Source organism: Chiloscyllium plagiosum, chromosome 18, assembly GCF_004010195.1.
Source record: "Chiloscyllium plagiosum isolate BGI_BamShark_2017 chromosome 18, ASM401019v2, whole genome shotgun sequence".
Taxonomy (NCBI): Eukaryota; Metazoa; Chordata; class Chondrichthyes; order Orectolobiformes; family Hemiscylliidae; genus Chiloscyllium; species Chiloscyllium plagiosum.
In genome coordinates this window covers 43,636,993-43,656,791 of record NC_057727.1, presented here as the reverse complement: position 1 = coordinate 43,656,791, position 19,799 = coordinate 43,636,993, and the positions used below count along the sequence as shown (strand labels likewise).

Here is a 19,799-nt window from a genome sequence, read left to right as displayed (position 1 = left end):
CATGCACACTTCGTTGTCAAGAGCCTAGAGGTCAAATGGCAATTTCTGTGCGATTAATCCCATATTGAGACAATCAATTTAATGTTTCATGCACACAAGATTCTCCCCAAACTATACTAATATTATTATTATCCCACAGTCTCCAGTTCAGGTGGCAGTGGTCAATACGCTCCTTGCCTGAGACAATAGTGATCTTTGACCATGCCATACATTCCACACGTTTGTACTCCAAATGTACTCCTCATAAAAGTGCTTGGTCTTCTTATAATGTTGTTGTTGTAGGGCCATGCCAGCTCTCTACATTAAATGAGCTAGTGCTCACAATGCGAGATTCCACCAGCATCCTTTTTAAGATTAGGAAACGTCAGGCTCTAGTGTGTTAGAGGTAACTTACTTCCTCGTCTAGCTAAAAGAGCCTCTTATAGATGACAAGAGGTAGTTTCCTGCCCTTTAGCAACTAATTACAGGTTACATTGGTCTGATAAATATTGTAACAGAGACTTTGAGGAGGACCGGATGTCAGCTCTCACTCATTTTACATCTGAAGCTGTTCTCTCTACAAGTGGGACATGCTTATGGCCCTCCTCAGTGTTAACCCTTTCATAGGACATCAGTGACAGTGAAATCCCAGTTCACATTTAGAGTCATACGGCATGGAAACAGACCCTTCTGTCCAACTCGTCCATGCCGACCATCTTCCCAAACTAAACAAGCCCCATCTGCTTGCATTTGGCACATATCTCTCCAAACCTTTCCTATTTATGTACTTATCCAAATGTCTTTTAAATGTTGTAACTGTACCTGCATCCACCATTTCCTCTAGCAGTTCATTCCACACACGAACCAATCTCTGTGTAAAAAAAGTTTCCTCTCAACACTTCTCTGGGCATCAGTAGCTCATGCTAAGTTCACCTGAGCACTGGGGCTTCTTTCTTCCCTGCCAGCACACTGTCCTTCCCCAGTTTTACACCATAGATGTCAGCACAAATGTTGACCCTTGAGACACTAAAAAGTCCCTTCAAAAACAGAGGTTGATTGAGTATAAATGTGAACCATGGGTGTGGATGTGTGTGGTTCTCATGTTTTGAAACATTATCCACTTCCAACATAAGCAGTAAGCATGCCTTAAAACTCCAGCACTGCTCATATCACTAGATTTATTAAATCTAGCAATAAAGTACAAGTAAGTAAACAATTTGAGGTTTAATACAATTTGAGGTTTAATACAACAGAGTGTTACAAGGGGACATAAATTTAAGGTGAAGGATGGAAGGTATAGGGGAGATGTCAGGGGTGGGTTCTTTACCCAGAGAGTGGTGGGGCCATGGAATGCGGTGCCTGTGGGAGTGGTAGAGTCAGAATCTTTGGTGACCTTTAAGCGGCAATTGGATAGGTACATGGATGGGTGCTTAAGCTAGGACAAATGTTCGGCACAACATCGTGGGCCGAAGGGCCTGTTCTGTGCTGCATTGTTCTATGTTCTACGTTCTATAATGCAGTTGAGGACACTGTTTAATACAGAGTATAAGCAGAGAGATCTTTTTTGGATTTGGAAAAATGGGGTCACCTTGTGCGGTAGGTTGACTTGTATACCGTAAATTACAGCAAATAAAAAACTAGCTTTTCGTTATTTACACTGAAGTTCAAATCTTTTCAAAAAGAAATATTGTCACTATCCATTTCTTGGATTACTCCCTCACTGTAATAAAGCATTGTAAAGAGCTGGACTGGACTGTCAGGAGTTAGCACTTACATTATTGGGATCAAATTCCAGTGGATGAGGACATCTCTTCGGACCAGACCAGAAAAGCACTCCTGAAGGCATAACCTAGAATGAGGTAAGGAATTTTATTTGGTTAAATCCAGCATTGGCAAACTCAATCCAAAGAAAGTGCTATTGCATCTGGGTTAACTGCAAACATTTTAAGACATGATATTTGAAAACATGTCTTTGATACCTAAACACCAGCATCAAATTTTATCCTCCAGCTCCAAAATAAAAACAAACTTCCAAGTGCAAGTTTCTCCAAACAACGGTTTACTTTTATTAACAGTGAGGGCTAACGTGGTCAACTGATAAATTCACACCATTGTCAACTCAAATAGGACTCGCAATTTCAAACGACAGAGACAAGTTTAACGTGTAGGCAGACCTTGCATTTCTCTAGCACCTTACATAACCTCCTAAAGTACTGTGCAGCCAAAGAAATACTTTTGAAGAGTCACCACTGTTGAAATGTCAGAAAGATCAACGACTAAGTGAATTGTTTTAATAAAAGCAAAGTATTGCAGATGCTGGAGATCTGACATGAAAACTAATACAGGATGTACTTAGAAAAGATTTACAAGGAGGTTGCCAGGGTTGGAGAATTTAAGCTAAACGGAGAGGCTGAACGGACTGGGGCTGCTTTCCCTGGAGCGTTGGAGGCTGAAGGGTGACCTTCTAGAGGTTTATAAAATCATGAGGGGCTTGGATAGGATAAATAGACAAAGTCTTTTCCCTGGGATGGGGGAGTCCAGAACTAGTGGACATAGGTTAGGGTGAGAGGGAAAAGATAAAAAAGGGACCCAAGGGGCAACATGTATGGAATGAACTGCCAAGAGGAAGTGGTGGAGGCTGGTACAATGGCAGCATTTAAAAGGCATCTGGATGGGTATATGAATAAGAAGGGTTTGGTGGGATATGGGCCAAGTGCTGGCAAATGGGACTAGCTTAGGTTAGGATATCTGGTCGGCATGGACGAGTTTGACCGAAGGGTCTGTCTCTGTGCTGTACATCTTTATGACTCTGTGACTCTATTGGAGAAACTCAGCAGGTCTGGCAACATCTGTGGAAAGAGAGAGAAACAGAAATGAGTCCAATATGGATCATCTTATTTTCCAAGTTTGAAAAGTTAATTCATTTACTCTTTCCACAGATGCTGCCAGACCTGATTTTTCCAAGTCAGTAGTCCTGGGATCCATGTACTAAACAACTAAACACCATCGGAGCAAAGCACTGCAGATGCTGGAATCTGTCCTGAAAACAACAAATGCTGGAGATCTCAGCAGGTTAGGTAGCATCCACGGAGAGAGAGGAAGCTAACATTGAGTCTAGGTGACTCTTCAGAGCTGATGATATGATCCTCAGCATTTGTTGCTTTCATCTAGACACTGTCACCGCTTCTGACGAAATGATTCAATCACTCCCAAGTAAACCAACTGCTATTCTCATCAAATGGAAAATTTTAAGATACAGTTGTGGTTTGATGCAAGTTTCTGGAATAAATCATGGGGACAATAGTGTAAAAGGTTGTATGCTTTGTTTGCAGACTCTTCAATGGTTGCCAGTTATGCTCTAGTCCCTTGTCTGAGGAAATAACAGTCCACAGAATGATTGCTGACTGATTATTCAATGACATGGGGCATCATGACTGAGATCAATACCATTTCCACCCAGCGACCCTCACGGGCACACTTCCCATTGTCACAGAACAATGAGGAACAGTGAAATCCATGGAAAGTTTTCTCCACATCTGGGAATTTTGAACTGTGTGCATCATTGTCACGGGTGAGATGAATGACCTCAGCATGGACTGGACAGTGATCACTGAAGGAAAAAACAGTTTAAAAAGAAAGTAATATTTAGAAGTAAATGTACAGGTTGCACTGGATCTGTACAAATCAAGTCCATCATACAGCAATTGCTAGCTTTATTATATGTTTTGTTTGGGATCCTAGTACTTATCTTAGCTGCTCAATGTCTTCACTATGATATGGAGGTGCTGGAGTTGGACTGGGGTGGACAAAGTCAGAAGTCACATGACACCAGGTTATAGTCCAACAGTTTATTTGAAATCACAAGATTTTTCAAAAGTTTGTGATTTCAAATAAATCTGTTGGACTACAACCTGGTGTTGTTTGAGTTCTGACAATGTCTGAACTAGGTGAGCACTTTCCTCTAACTGGTTAGATCTAGATATTTTCTTAACCAAACTGTTCAGAGATGATGATGCACACCACTAGACCAGGTGGGACTTGAAGCCATGTCCCCCTGGTTCATAGTTAGGGACACTACCACTACACCAAAAGAGAACCGAGTTAGGTCTATTTGTTAAAAAAAAGAAAATTAATTTGTGTTCATACAGTTAGGTCTAAACACTGTGGTAAATCTACCACAGCCTCATTCCTATGCACCGATCATTACCTCTAACTTTGGATGGGTTTATTGTACAGGATGATTGTTTGCTACAAGGGTATTTATACCACCTACAAGATTCAAAACAGCTGATGGACGGATTCTAACAAGAAAGCTAAACAAATACTTGGTGGAGTCGATAAGGAGGCTTGTTAAAAACCTGCATGCTTGAGTTTAAAGCAGTGTTGAGCTGCTTTTTGGTATAATAGATTTTACAATTGCGACAAAGGGAGACCTACAATGTTACTCGTGCTAGTGAACATTCTATAGCATTTTGTAATAGGAGGCTTGGGACTTGATTATACTTAAATCTTCTCTCAGACCCTGATGCACTGGTTTCACAACATGGGGCAGAGAATATCGATGCTCAAAGCCAATCAGCATTTATTCTAGTGTCTGTTAAGTGAGCTGCTATTCAGACACCATTGAATGAATTAGATTTGCTATTAATGGGCCTCATCAGAATAGACTTGTTTAAGGGGGTGAAATAACTGCACAGAGGCCAGATCCTGTCACCAAGTCACCCTTTATTTACTAGTGCCCAGTATACCGGTTGTGGCTAGCCACACTGGAGTCAGTCCTCAATTGAGCTGGCAGGTCATGTTAAAATTGAACAAGACTTTGGTTCAGCTGCATTTAGAATACTGTGTACAGTTCTGGTCACCACATTACCAAAAGGATGTGGATGCTTTAGAGAGGATGCAGAGAAGGTTTACGAGGATGTTGCCTGGTATGGAAGGTGCTAGCTGTGAAGAGAGGTTGAGTAGGTTAGGTTTGTTTTCATTAGAAAAATGGAGATTGGAGGGGGGGGACCTGATTGAGGTTTACAAAATCATGAAGGGTATAGACAGGGTAGATAGAGATTTTCCCAGGGTGAAGGATTCAATAACGAGAGGTCATGCTTTCAAGGTGAGAGGTGAAAAGTTTAAGGGCGATACATGCAGCAAGTACTTTACACAGAGGGTGGAAGGTGTCTGGAATGCGTTGCCAGCAGATGTAGTAGAGGCAGGCATGGTAGATGTGTCTGGACAGATGCATGAGTAGGTGGGGACCAGAGGGATACAGATGCTTAGGAATTGGGCGACAAGTTTAGACAGTAGATTTGGATTGGCTCAGGCTTGGAGGGCCGAAGGACCTGTTCCTGGGCTGTAAATTTTCTTTGTTCTTTGAGGAGATTCTAATCACTTGGTTATATTGGTGAGCTGAGGCTTTCTTGATTGGCCCAGGTTAACAACCCCAATCAAGAGCCTCGTAGTTAACAAGACCAATGGTCCCAATCACGACAAAGGGGAACTTGTTAAGCAGTGATAATGTTTCTACCTCTGGGCAAGGAGACTGGAGTTCAAGTCCCACCTTCTTTAAAGATTAGAAAGCATCCAGACTCTGCTTAAAACATTTTGAAGGAACTCTCGGCAATTTCTCAGTCAACGCTGCTAAGTTATCTCAAGAGACTCGACAGTGAAGAGGCAGAACACTATGGTCTAATCTCTGCTCGTCTGGGTGTATATGGGCATGAATGCCACTCATGAGACCCATTTCTAAATCTCCACTGAGAAGTACTAGCCTGAGATACAGCAAGTTAACTGGTACAGATTTCATATCAATTCAGGATGATCAGCATTACAAAAAGTAAGAATAAACAGCACTAAAAAAAGTCCCTTTGATCCAAACATCACAGGCTTCTATCTATGTGTTTTCTAATCACAGGTGGAGCAAGAATCCAGGCATCCTGGCTCTGAGATAGAGTCACTATCCCTGTGCCAATACAGCCCCTGCAGATTACTTCTTGTGCTCCATTTAAGTTTCCTCTCACCTTGTGACATTTAACAGGCTTCATCCAGAAGCTCACTGATGATGTTACCTAGTACGGTGACGAAACATCTGAAAACGAATCTTCCAGCTCAGCGAGCAAACTTACATCCAGAACCTCAACCGGAGTTACAAATCTTCTCAAAACCTGCTGTGGCATTTAATCTCACTCAGCAATGCCCTTCTGTTCCTTTCTCCCTCATGTTTTCCTAACTCCCTCTTGAATGCATCTTTTCCATTCACCTCACCTACTTCTTGTGATAGCAAGTTTCAAATTCTAATAACTCTTTGGATAAGAAGCTTGGCCTGACTTCTCAGTTGGTCTTAACTGCACCTGTCTCATAACTATAGCCCCTAGATTTGGGCCTTCCTACAAGTCGAAACAACTTCTCTATCACAACCCTGTCAAATCTGTTCATAATCGTAAAAGCCTCTCTCAGATCACCACTTAGTTTTCTTTTTTCTACATGAGCGCTATGGCACATCAAAATAATTACTCCAGTATTATATCCTGAATAGAACACACACACACTGAAACAGGATGCTTCACACAAGTAATTCTCCAAAGTTGCTTTTTGAAAGGTTGGAAGGTTTTGAAGATACAATGATTGGGAGGCACTAGAGATAAGAGTCTAGTTTAGAGTGGTGCTGGAAAAGCACAGCAGGTCAGGCAGTATCCAAGGAGCAGGAAAATCAATGTTTTGGGCAAAAGCCCTTCATCAAGAATGAAGACTCTAGATTGCAAGGACATGATGACTGAAGTCTCTACACTCACTGGTGAGGTGAGGGAAGGAGATGATAGCATTGTGGCAATGTCACTGGACTGGTAATCCTGAGGCCGAAGGTAATGGCTGGAGTCATGGGTTTGAATCCTTCCATCACAGCTGGTGGAATTTAAATTCAATGAAAATTAAATCGAGAAATAAAAGCCAGCCTCATGAACGCTATTCTACAGCATGGAACTATGGATTGTTGTAAAAGGCCATTTTGTTCACTGATGTCCTTCAAGGAAAGGAATCTGCCATTCTTACTTGGTCTGGTCTACATGTTACTCTAGACACAAAGCAATGAGGCTAATATTTAGCTGGCCTCTGAAAAGGACCACTCAGTTTAAAGATAATAAATGCTGGCCTTGATAGAGATGTTCGCATTTCATGAAATAATAACATTTAAAAAACAGACCAGAGTTTAAGTACCAGATGTATTGAGTTGGGATGCAGGGTTATCAACAATTCCAGAAGCAGGGTGGAGAGGTTGCCTAGGCTACAACTGTATTTCCGGGAGGATAGGAACTTAAGCAGTGATTATTTAAGGTATTTCAAGAAGATTGAAGAGTTTTAAAGAGCAGAGAGAGAAAAACTAGTTTCTCTGATTGCGAGTGCAGACCACAGACGATACAAGCTTAAAATTACAGCTAGGTCAATATGGGAGATTAAGCACTTCTTCAAACACAAGATAGTGAAAACTTGGAAGCTTCTTTTCTAAAACACCATTCAGGGCGTCAATTGAAAACATAATGACTGAGATTGATGGGTTATGTTAGATAAGGAGCAGAGAGGATTTTAGATCAAAGTTTGTAGACAGAGTTAAGTTACAAGTCAGTTACATATCTGAATGGCACGCGATGTTTGTACAGTGGTCAATTCCCCTTGTTGCCAGGATACATCTGAACATGCTCAAGTACAATGCAGGAAAGTGGATGTGAGGAACGTTAAATCAGCCGTGATCCTACTGAATGGCAGAACAGGCTCGAGGGGCTGCATGGCCTACTTCTATTCCTACGGTCTTAATGAGGAAGAGATTTAGAAGCCAATTTGTGGAGTCATACCAAGACCACATTCACAGAGACATAGAGATGACTTCGGTCTGGCTTGTCCAAGCGGACCAGATATCCTAAACTAATCTAATCCCATTTGTCAGCACTTGGCCCATATCATTCTAAACCATTCATCTGACTCTCACTTTGGAAAGATGTTGCTTCACTGATCAGAGACGTGGAATGCAGAAGAATAGGTGGACAAAAAGAAAAGTGTAGGAGATAACCAAAGAGTCTTCAGTTGGAGTTTTGAAAGCAGGGAGAGAGCTCTTGTTGGGACATAAAGGGCAGCACCAATGATGGAGTGAAGAGGTTAAAGAACAATAAATAGATTTGGTGCAAAAGCAGTTCAGACTTGAGGTTGAAGGGGATCATTGAGTTCAGACATTGTATTTCACAAGAGTTGGAATTGGGGGGGCGGGGGGGAAGCATGGTATTGCTTGCTCCTCTCATCACACCTAGAAATATTGGTCTTGAGCCAACTGACTTTGAAAAAGATTGCCCTGCAGCAAAGATACAACGGGAGTGGGCTTTGGTAAGCAGAGAGCAGGATGTCTGTCCTCAGCAAATGGAGGTCCGATCCCTTGAGATCTGATTGGCCAGCAGCGGGGGTTGTCCCAGCAGTGCCAGAGTTCAGCTGTGGCCTCTCCTGGAACTACAAGCCATCCCAGGGAAAGTGAAATAAAACCAAGTTATGGCGGATGCTGGAAATCTGAAATAAACACACAGAAAAAAACTCAACAGCTTCTGTGAAGGAGAGAGAAGCAGAGTTAAGCTTTTGAATCCACCATAAGTCTCTGATACAGTAGAATAAGGATGCTGGACTCACACCTATTCTATGAATTTCAATCTGGGAGGGATGAAGGACAATGGGCAAGGGGCAGGGGAAGGCATTTCTGTCGGCTGGGGACGGAGTGGGCAGAAACAAATGGGAGGTACCATCTTGTGTGGGGTTGCTTCTGGGCAGTAGAGAACACCCCTCCAAAAGGAGGTACCTTGACCCTCTTTTAGTGTGAGGTTGTGAAAGAGCAGCAGCCTCCATCATCCCACTCCACCTGCCCCTCCCACCCCCACTCCCCCACCACCCCCATTCCCTCACCACCATATTTTGGTGGCATAGGCAGAGTCAAAGGGCTTCTAAATGGCTTGAGGCAGACTGATGCTTATCCACCCGCAGTGGGGTTCAAGGTTGGGTGGGGGGAGTAGAAGTTGCCCTAGTCCCAGAGGAACCATAGGCTGTTTTCTCATGAGGGAGAGACAATTGGTACTGAGTTTAACCGAAGGGTCACTATGCCTCAGTTGAGGGGCAACCTTGAGAAAGTAAGGCCTTTGTGGGGACCTCAGCTGCTACAGGAATTGAACTCATGCTATTGAATTTGCAAACCAGCCATCCAACCAACTGAGCGAACCAACCTGATAACTGCAGGAAGATGGTAGACTGGCCAACTGTTCTGGTTTACATTCTGGCAATGGGGAGGGCATGCATTCTGCTGTAGGTGTGGGCTTTGTCTTGAGAGAACGAGAATTTTGCTATTGATTCTCAGAGGCTAAGAATCCCTGTGGCACCCTCAATGATCATTGTGATGCTCACAGGGAAAGGTTAGAATGGTAACATTCTAACTAATTTGCTGCTTTTGAAAAGTTAGAGTGAAGAAATGAGGTGAAATACTAAAATGCCAATGCTAATGGCTATTAAGTAAAGGGACCTCCTTTTTTTTTAAAAAACAGATTCAGGAGCTACCCAGCAGGCTGCTTACACAATGGGTTTTACTTGTTTCACACTGCCTTGTTTTGCCTAACGTCTCAGATGCCGAGTAAAAAGTAAAACCCTTGGCATTACTTGGAATTTTGAAACACAAACCGTTAACAAGACAAAAAGTATCGTTAACAACAGGAATTCTGTCTGTAACATCTGGCTGCTCTTGCATGTTATACCATCTGACCCAATGGTATTTTTGTTTTGGTGTGTGGGGCTGGTGTGGATGAGGAGGTAGGTACAGTGGAGGGGAGGAGGGTGCGACCCCTGAGAGCTATATTTTCCACATTACATCCTGCTTTTAAATCAGCAATCTATCCTCCCCAGCCTCCAACTGCACACGTGCCAACACAAAGCCTCTTGTTTTCATTCTGGATTAACCTTTCCTTGTCTTGCCCCGAGAGCAATGTCACAAAAGACCGATGTCGAACAGTGAGCTCACAGGAGGTAGGGAGGCCCCACCAGCTGGTGTTCATTTAGGCTTTCAATGAATTTAAAAAATAAGCATTATTCAGCCAGTGGCACCTGAGCCAGATTCTGTTCTTGTAGAGGAAAGAATTTGATATTGGAATAGCGAAGATAGAAAAGTCTAAAAACCTCTCAGATGCCTTGCTTGGACTCCAGCTGGTGTTATGATATGATGTGCGAGCACCCTTAAGAGAACACATCTTAACCCACTGTCAATTATCATAAACCTTGGCACAATAAGATGCATGCGGTCCATGACTTGTTGGCAGTCTGAAACCACACTGATAGGACTTGGATGGACTATCCTGAGCTTCCAGTAAACACTGTCTGAATCATAAACAAAAAAGTCAAGTTACCACAGCCTTACCAGACCCATTGGCTGCTCTCTCACCAGAGAGACAGAGACAGACAGAGAGACAGACAGAGAGACAGACAGAGAGAGAGAGAGAGAGACAGAGACAGAGACAGAGAGAGACAGAGAGAGAGAGAGACAGAGAGAGAGAGAGAGATGGGATGGTTGGTTGGTGCTTGTTTAACTTGGGGATCAGCACAGCTCAGGTGATGGGAAACAGAGTCTTTCATAGCCAGTGTGGGAGTAGTTGGTGTCACTCTACGTTGTAAACCAGCCTTCCAGCCAACTGACCCCAACAACCCCACTCCCCCTCCATGGCTTCGCTTAACCCAAACATATAGTTTCACCAATACTGTGTGTACTTGGTCTGTTTACATTTTGAAGAAGAATGTAACCAGTGGAACTCCACAAGAACACACAGATACGTCAGTGCAAGCAACATGGCACTCCAAAAAGTACTGCATTAATTAGTTTAAAGTTATGTTGTTGGCCTCCCCTTTGGAAAGGAGGGTCAGTCCCTCTGAAGCCTCTCCCTTCCCCAATTCTGTAACCTCCTCCAGCTCTATAGTCCTTTGAGATGATCACTCGCCTCAAGCCTATAATTATGGCCTCTTTGGCGTTCCTGATCACCTTCTCTCCTCCATTGAGAGCTGTGCCTTCTGCTCTATCTTGACCACGCTCAGGAATTCCTTCCTTAAGTCTCTCTGTTCATCTCTCTTTCCTCCTTTAAGACATTCCCGAAAACCTGTTGCGGTGACCAAGCTTTTGATCACTTGTCCTAATGGGTCCTTGTCCAGCAAATTTTGTTCAATCATGTTCCCATGAAATTACATTGTGGCGTTAGATAAATGCAAGTTATAGCAAAGGCGCCAAGTGGTCAAGGAGACCATTATGTAAAGGAGTGGGGAGGGCATGGCATCAACCACCCCCTTCCGTCCCCCCACTATTGTTTTCACCCACATTCATCTTTTTCATTTATGAGATGAGGGCATTGTAGGCCATTTTTGCCTATCCCTATATGAAGAACATATCAGAATTAACTACCCAGCTGTTAAGACCACTTGATATTACGGCAGCAGACCAAACAACAGCCACACTATGCCAATTACTTACCAGGACAAAGGACCCCACACCCACAATGTGTCAGACCAATGTGGCACACAAACTCCCTTGCAACAACTGCAACAAGCACTACATTGGACAGACAGGTAGAAAACTAGCCATCCGACTTCACAAACACCAACTGGGAACTTAACACCATGATCCACTCTCTCTCATCTCTGCACACATAGACCCAAAAGGGCCATCAATTCGACTATGACACAGTAACCATTCTAGAACAAGCTAACCAGAGACATGCCAGAATGTGCTTGGTAGCCAAAAAGACCATTAACAAACACATAGAGATAACCCTGTGCACAAACCAGTCCAGAGAAGACCCGAAGTGACACTCATCCCTAACAGACCAGACACACAGAAAAACCAAACGGGACAGAACAACAGTGCTTCATTGAAGTCGCTCTGATGATGTTACCTAGTATGGTAATGAAACATATGCACAATAACGCAGCAGCTCAGCCAGCTAACCAACTACTTCAGCCACAACCTGAGCTACAGATCTTTGTAAAAAACTTCAAGCTAGTACAGGCACATTGGCTGAATGGCCTTGTGTACATTTGGGTTTCAGCATGTGAAACATGGTGCTGGTAAATTAGCAGCAGTCCACCATGTAGCTGACTTTCCAAAGTTTTTGCTCACATGAAGGGTTACACTCTATACATGGCTGTTCCACATGCTTTGCAAAATTAAGCAGCTGGTAATACATCTTCCCTTGCCAGAAGCGTTTGCCAAAATAAAATCTGATTTGTTGTGGGGCTGGGGGATGGGGTTGTGATGGGGGAGGGGAAGGATTCGCAGACATTGAGATAAGGACAGAAAGTGCAAGAGAATTTAGAATTTCTTGGCATGAAACGTTAGGTATTAGGGTCAGTGGGTTCATGTCAGCAGCAGCAGCAAGTTACGTGCAGAGCACACTCCCCACACAGCGTCTTTCAAGCTCAGACTTTGGAGAGCATCCTTGTCCTGTTGGTATGATTGTCCATTACCCCAGTCTGTCATTCTCCCAGCTCCCCTAGGGTCACTGGAAATGCCATGGTACTGTCGGTGCGTCTGGGATGTAGAGCTCGAAGATTGAGGTCCACTCTGTCCCAGAGATTTGTCATAGCACCACTGAGTAGTTTGACTGAAAATATCTAAATGTACCAAAAATGTGGCTGGGGTAGGCTTTCAAACCCTTGTCTATTTTAAATGGAGTCTCATGTAGATAGGATATGAATGGATAGAGTCGGATAGTGAAGGTGGCATTTGGTATGGAACATAGAACATAGAACAGGCCCTTTAGCCCACGATGTTGTGCCGACCATTGATCCCCATGTAAGGTCAAACTAATGAACAAACCCTCAAATTTCTGTGACCATATGCATGTCCAGCAGTCTCTTAAATATCCCCAATGACTTTGCTTCCACAACTGCTGCTGGCAACACATTCCGTGCTCCCACAACTCTCTGCATAAAGAACCCGCCTCTGACATCCCCTCTATACTTTATGCCAAACAGCTTAAAACTATGACCCCTCGTGTTAACAATTTCTGCTCTGGGAAAATGTCTCTGGCTATCAACTCTATCTATGCCTCTCATTATCTTGTACACCTCAATTAGGTCCCCTCTCTTCCTTATTTTTTCCAATGAAAAAAGTCCGAGCTCAGTCAACCTCGCTTAGTAAGATAAGCTCTCCATTCCAGGCAGCATGCTGGTAAACCTCCTCTGAACCCTCTCAAAAGCATCCACATCTTTCCTATAATAGGGCAACCAGAACTGGACACAGTATTCCAAGTGCGGTCTAACCAAAGTTTTATAGAGCTGCAACAAGATCTCATGGCTCTTAAACTCAATCCCCCTGTTAATGAAAGCCAAAACACCATATGCTTTCTTAACAAACCTGTCCACTTGGGTGGCAATTTTAAGGGATCTATGTTCCTGCACACCAAGATCCTGCTGTTGCTACACAGCGCCAAGAATCCTGTCTTTAATCCTGTACTCAACTTCCAAGTTTGACCTTCCAAAATACATCACTTCGCAATTATCCAGATGAACTCCATCTGCCACCTCTCAGCCCATCTCTGCATCCTGTCAATGTCACGTTGCAGCCTATAACAGTCCTCTATACTGTCAACGACACCTCCAAACTTTGTGTCGTCTGCAAAGTTGCTAACCCATCCTTCAATCTCCTCATCCAAGTCATTAATAAAAATTACAAAGAGTAGAGGCCCAAGAACAGAGCCCTGTGGAACACCACTCACCACTGACTTCCAGACAGAATACTTTCCTTCCACCTCCACTCGCTGTCTTCTGTCGACCAGCCAATTCTGTATCCAGACAGCTAAATTTCCCTGTATCCCATTCCTCCTGACCTTCTGAATGAGCCTACCATGGGGAACCTTATCAAATGCCTTGCTGAAGTCCATATACATCACATTCACCGCTCAACCCTCATCAACTTGTCTAGTAACATCCTCAAAGAACTCAATAAAATTTGTGAGGCATGACCTGCCCCTCACAAAGCCATGCTGACTGCATTTAATCAAGCCATGCTCTTCCAGATGGTCATAAATCCTATCCCTCAGATTCCTTTCTAACACCTTGCAGACGACAGACGTGAGACTGACTGGTCTGTAATTGCCGGGGATTTCCCTATTTCCTTTCTTGAAGAGAGGAATTACATTTGTCTCCCTCCAGTCCTCAGGCACGACTCCAGTGGAGAGCAAGGACGCAAAGATCTTTGCAAGCAGCGAAGCAATCACATTTCTCACTTCCCAAAGCAGCTGAGGACAAATCTGGTCCGGCCCTGGCGATTTTTCAATCTTAATGTTTGTCAAAGTTTTCAGCACATCAGCTTCCTCAATCTCTATCCGTTCCAGCATGCTTACCTGCTCCTCAATGGTTTCATTCACTACAAGGTCCTTTTCTTTAGTAAAGACAGAAGCAAAAAACTCATTTAGGGCTTCCCCTACCTCCTCAGACTCTATACACAAGTCCCCAATGCTATCCCTGATCGGCCCTACTCTTTCTTTGATCATTCTCTTATTCCTCACATACGTGTAAAATGCCTTTGGATTCTCCCTAATCCTTCCTGCCAAGCCTTTTTTGTGCCCCCTCCTGGCTGTCTTCAGACCATTACTGAGATCCTTCCTCGCCTGCCTGTAATCCTCTAGAGCTGAGCAAGACCCTTGCTTCCTCCACCTTACGTAAGCTGTCTTCTTTCTTTTGATGAGAAGCTCCTCCGCTCTCGTCATCCAAGGCTCCTTTATCTTACCCCTTCTTGCCTGTCTCAGAGGAACACATTTATGCATCACTTGCAACAACTGTTCCTTAAACAGTCTCCACATGTCTATAGTGCCCTTTCCATGGAGCAATTGCTCCCAGTCCATGCTTCCCAACTCATGTCTGATAGCATCATAGTTTCCTTTTCCCCAATTAAATATCCTCCCATTGTGCCTGCTTCTCTCCTTCTCCATAGCTCTGTAGAATGTGAGGCAGTTGTGGTCACTATCACCAAAATGCTCTCCCACCGCAAGATCTGACACCTGCCCCAGCTTGTTGCCGAGCACCAAATCCAAAATGGCCTCTCCCCTCATTGGCCTGTCAACTTACTGAGTTAGGAAACCCTCCTGAAAACACCTTGCAAAAACAGCTCCTTCCAAACCATCTGCTCGAAGGAGGTTCCAGTCAATATTGGGAAAGTTAAAGTCACCCATTATGCATTCCTTTATTGGTCAGACCATTGAGTATAGGAGTTGGGAGGTCATATTGCAGCTGTACAGGACATTGGTTAGGCCACTGTTGGAATATTGCATGCAATTCTGGACTCCTTCCTAATGGAAGAATGTTGTGAAACTTGAAAGGGTTCAGAAAAGATTTACAAGGATGCTACCAGGAGGGTTTGAGATATAGGGAGAGGCTGAATAGGCTGGGACCATTTTGCCTGGAGTATCGGAGGCGGAGGGGTGATAGACAAGGTCCTTTCCCTAGGGTGGGGGAGTCCAGAACTAGAGGGCAAAGATTTAGGGTGAGAGGGGAAGGATATAAAAGGGACCTAAGGGGCATGTTTTTCATGCAGACTGTGGTGCATGTATGGAATGAGTTGCCAGAGGATGAGGATTTGGTACAATTACAGCATTTAAAAGGCATCTGGATGAATAGGGAGAGTTTAAAGGGATATGGGCCAAGTGTTGGCAAATGGGACGAGAGTAATTTAAGATATCTGGTCGGCATGGACGGGTTGGATCTAAGGGTCTGTTTCCGTCCTGTACAATTCTATGACTTTAAGTGATCTCAGCTTGAAAGGTTTATCACAAGTCACAAATAAAAATAGAAATTTCTGGAAAAGCTCAGCAGGTCTGGCAGCATCTGTGGAGAGAAATCAGAGTTAACGTCTTGGCTCCAGTGACCCTTCCTCAGAACTGGTGGTGGCTAGGAAAATGCTTTTTATGCAGACGATAGAGTGAGTGGAGGACTAAGGACTAAACAATATGTGAAGATAAAGCCCAAAGAGAGAAGAACAGCTGGACAGACAAAGGAATGGATCATGATCAGCTGGAAGAATGAATAGCTGTTAGTGTACAATTAGTGGCTATCAATGGATAGTGTGCAACTGCAAACCTTGTGATAACAAGGCCTAGTGGGTGAAAGTTGAGGTAAGGACATGGCAGAAGGTGCCTCAAGCCCTAAAATTGTTGAACTCGATATTGATTCCAGAAGGCTATAGTATTCCCAAGTGGAAAATGACAGGTTTGTGCTGAGCTTCACCGGAGCACTGCAGCAAGCCTCAGACAAAAATGGTGGCCAGGGAACAGGGTGGTGTGTTGGAATGGCGTGCAACATTTTTGCATACAGAACCTGGGTGTTCTGTGAAGCATTCACCCAATCTATGCTTTGTTTCCCCAATGTATGGGAGACCATAGTGTGACCAGTGAATCTAATAGACTGGATTGAGTGAAGTGCAGGTAAAGTGCAGCTTCACTTGGAAGGTGTATTTGTGCCCTTGGATACGGAGGAGTGAGGAAGTGAACGTGCTGGTGTTACATTTTCTGCGGTCACTCGGAAAGGTGCCATGAGCCTTTGGGGACATGTTGGGAATGAAGGAGGAGTGGATCAGGGTGTTCTGGAGAGAACAGTCCTTGCGGAAGGCTGACAGATCTTTGGGGGGGGTGGATATATGTGTTTAATGGTGACATCCCACTGGAGGTGGTGGAAATGGCGGCTACTGATCCTGTTATTACCAGTGGCATTTTTGAGCTGGTCAACATTCAGGTAAGGAGTGGTAAGTAGTATGTAACAGAAAAAATCTAAACATCTCCCCGATACTCAACAAAGTTGCTAAATGCTCTAAGTTCCTGATGGTATGCTGGCCCAGAAGATGAAGTCACATGTGCTCCGTGGTCAGTTGGTAAGTTGGATACAAATTTGGCTTGGTCATAGAAGACAAAGGATAGTTGTGGAGGTGTGCTTTTCTGACTGGAGGTCTACAGCAAGTGGTGTTCTGCAAGGATCAGTGCTGGGACCTCTGTTGTTTGTCTTGTATATAAATGACCTGGATGAAAACTAGTAAGTTTCACTAATTGGTAAGTCTGCAGATGACACAAAAGTTGGTGGAGCTGTGGATAGGGAGGAAGGTTATCAAAGGATCCAGCAGGATATAGATCAGTTGGAAAGTTGCTTGGAGAAATGGCAGATGAGGTTTAATGCAGACAAGTGTGAGAGGATGCATTTTGGGAGGTCAAATGTAAAGGAAAAGCATACAATAAATGGTAGGACCCTTAGCAGCATTGATATACAATGGGATTTTGGGCTCCCTGAAACACAAGTGGGTAAGGTGGTAAAGAAGGCATGCTTTCCTTCATTGATTGAGGCACTGAGTATAAAAGTTGACAAGTCATGTTGCAGCTGTGTAAAGCTTTAGATAGGCCACATTTGGAGTATTGCACGCTATTCTGGTTGCCACACAGTAGGAAGGATGTTGAGGCTTTGGAAAGGGTGTGAGAGAGAGCTTTCCCAGGATGTTGCCTGGATTGGAGTGCATTAGCTATAATGAGAGGTTAAACAAACTTGGATTGCTTTCATTACAACAGCAGAGGCTGAGGGGCAACCTGATAGAAGTATATAAAATTATGAGAGGCATAGAACGTGCAGTCGAGGAGGTGGTAGAAGCAGATATGACAGCAACCTTGAAGAGAGATTTAGACAGACCCATGAACTGGAGGGGATACAGGGATACAGATTGCATGCAACCAAATGGGATTAGCTTAGAATGGTATCATGATCAGCACAGACATGGTGGGCTGAAGAGCTGTTACTGTTCTATATTCTATGATGAGCGGAGTGTCATAGGGGTGTGGTGATGGGTAATATATTGAATTTGGGCAGATAGCACAGGAAAGCCTGCTGAGTCTCAAAAACCCTCCAGGAAAACTGCCAAAATAAAGACTAGCCAATTTCAGGAATGTTTTAGCCCTACATTCATTCAGATAATGTAACATGTACCTGATTTGTATTTTAGAAGTTGGAACCATCTGCGATGTCATGGCTACATTCATTTCCACCATTCCTTCTTATTGATATTAGTCTAGCCTACTGACTGGGAAAGATATCCATACAATGAGCTTATCTTCTGTCTAAGACAATCTTGATAAACAGCAACTCAGTTCATTAAATAGGATACAGTAGTTAGTTATATTACATCGACGTGACTGTCTCTTCTGAGACATAAGGCTCAACCTCAGAGTAAGTTCACATTACAGCTAGTAAAAATATTCTCATACAGCATTAGAGTTCTCATGCACTGAAATCTAATGACTCTCTAAAATCTTTGGTTAGCTCCTTTCAAGTATTGTCTTTTATATGCATGGAGCAGATCTCACAACTTGAGTTAACCCTTTCAGATTCTAACTGTCTCGTTTTACAGCTGTCTTGCAATAAACTACATCTTGTTAAGATAAGAGCCTCTTCTTGTTCAGATTCACTAGTGGTTGATCCTTGACCATTGGAAACTAAATAGGCCCTCAGACACTGACAAAGAAAGGGGTAACAGTGACGAGTGTGGTACCTACAAATATTCCTGATGAAGGGCTTATGCCCAAAACGTCGATTCTCCTGCGCCTCGGATGCTGCCTGACCTGCTGTGCTTTTCCAGCACCACACTCTAGACTCTGATCTCCAGCATCTGCAGTGCTCACTTTCTACTACCTACAAATATTACAAGGTTCACCCCATTTCAAAATGCTACACTAGAAGAATAGATTCAACCCATGAGTCTTGCTGGTATTTCATTCAGAGGTAAATGAACAGTAGGGGGGAATTCACTCCGCTCCTTGTGGGGATGAAGGAACAGAACAGTGGATTTATCATTTTCAAATAAATCACTGGCTGAGGTTCTACCTCAGGCCTGTCTTTAGAATGCAGTGCCTTGAGGATTGACACCATTGGGAAGTACGACGAGGTCAAAGGGCAGCCCTCTGGTGTTTTCAGCCAAGTGTTGGAGATGTATGACTGAGCTAATAAAGGGCCAGCACAAAATAGAAACTTAAGCAGAAAGAAAAAGCTCACAATTGCGCATTCCCACTCCCCCTCCACTCGGTGTTGCCTGCCCACCCCTTCCAAGTAAATACAATATGATGAATTGTTACTGCAGTTCATATTACCTTTCAGTAACCCCTATTCTGCATGTGGGGAGGGAGAAAACAGTCTGCTCTCCATCTTACAAGAAAGATTGTTCAGTCTATGGCAAGGCTCCGTATGAAAATCTCTTCCCACTAAACCTTTCTGCCAGAGTAATTAATTCATGTTCAGTCCCATGCTGATTTATTCCAATGCCCCCAGACACCCTCATTGCCCTCAATCCCCCTCCCGCCTGCCATACCTGGTCTGGTGGGAAATTGTGCAGGAGCTGCCGGATATTGTTGCTGTACTGTGTCTGCCAACGTCTTCGGGCCCAGGCCACGCAGTCAGCCCAGCACTTGGGTTTATCGGCGTCCAGACTCTTGTAAACACCTTCCAGGATTTCGAAAGCTTGACCTTCCTGTAGCTTCATTGTATGATCAATAAAAGAAGGGTCTCTGTTTAATGTAGAGAGGAGTCAGTTATCATGAGAGTTCAGACTTCAGTTCAGAAACAAGTCGTATTACAACTTCTGCCGTAATGTCAAATTGAGGGCAGACAGTTGGATGTGAAGGGAAACAGTAATTTTATTTTAAGCAGCATTGCCAAAATAAGGGGTGCAGCGTTCTTTAGCTTTACACTCAACAGTGAAACACTGCAAATTAACTCAAGTTTCATCATTTACAATTGCATACATTGCAAAAATGGTG

The 19,799-nt window shown here is 43.7% G+C and overlaps 1 protein-coding gene across 1 annotated transcript; it reads right to left on the bottom strand.

The window, feature by feature from the left end:
* Window positions 1–1,720: 1,720 nt before the first annotated feature.
* On the bottom strand, window positions 1,721–19,541 carry LOC122559206 (ubiquitin-like modifier-activating enzyme 1). Its single transcript, XM_043708587.1, has 2 exons — window positions 19,352–19,541; window positions 1,721–1,828 (listed from the first exon to the last, which is right to left on the bottom strand). The coding sequence occupies exons 1-2, from the start codon at window positions 19,520–19,522 to the stop codon at window positions 1,736–1,738; spliced, it is 264 nt and encodes an 87-aa protein (XP_043564522.1). The 5' UTR covers window positions 19,523–19,541; the 3' UTR covers window positions 1,721–1,735.
* Window positions 19,542–19,799: the final 258 nt, after the last annotated feature.

Coding starts and splice junctions, on each gene's coding strand:
- LOC122559206 (XM_043708587.1), bottom strand. CDS start 19,522: ATGAAGCTACAGGAAGGTCAAGCTTTCGAAATCCTGGAAGGTGTTTAC. Junction 1,829..19,351: donor ACAATTTCCCACCAGACCAG/GTATGGCAGGCG, acceptor ACCTCATTCTAG/GTTATGCCTTCAGGAGTGCT.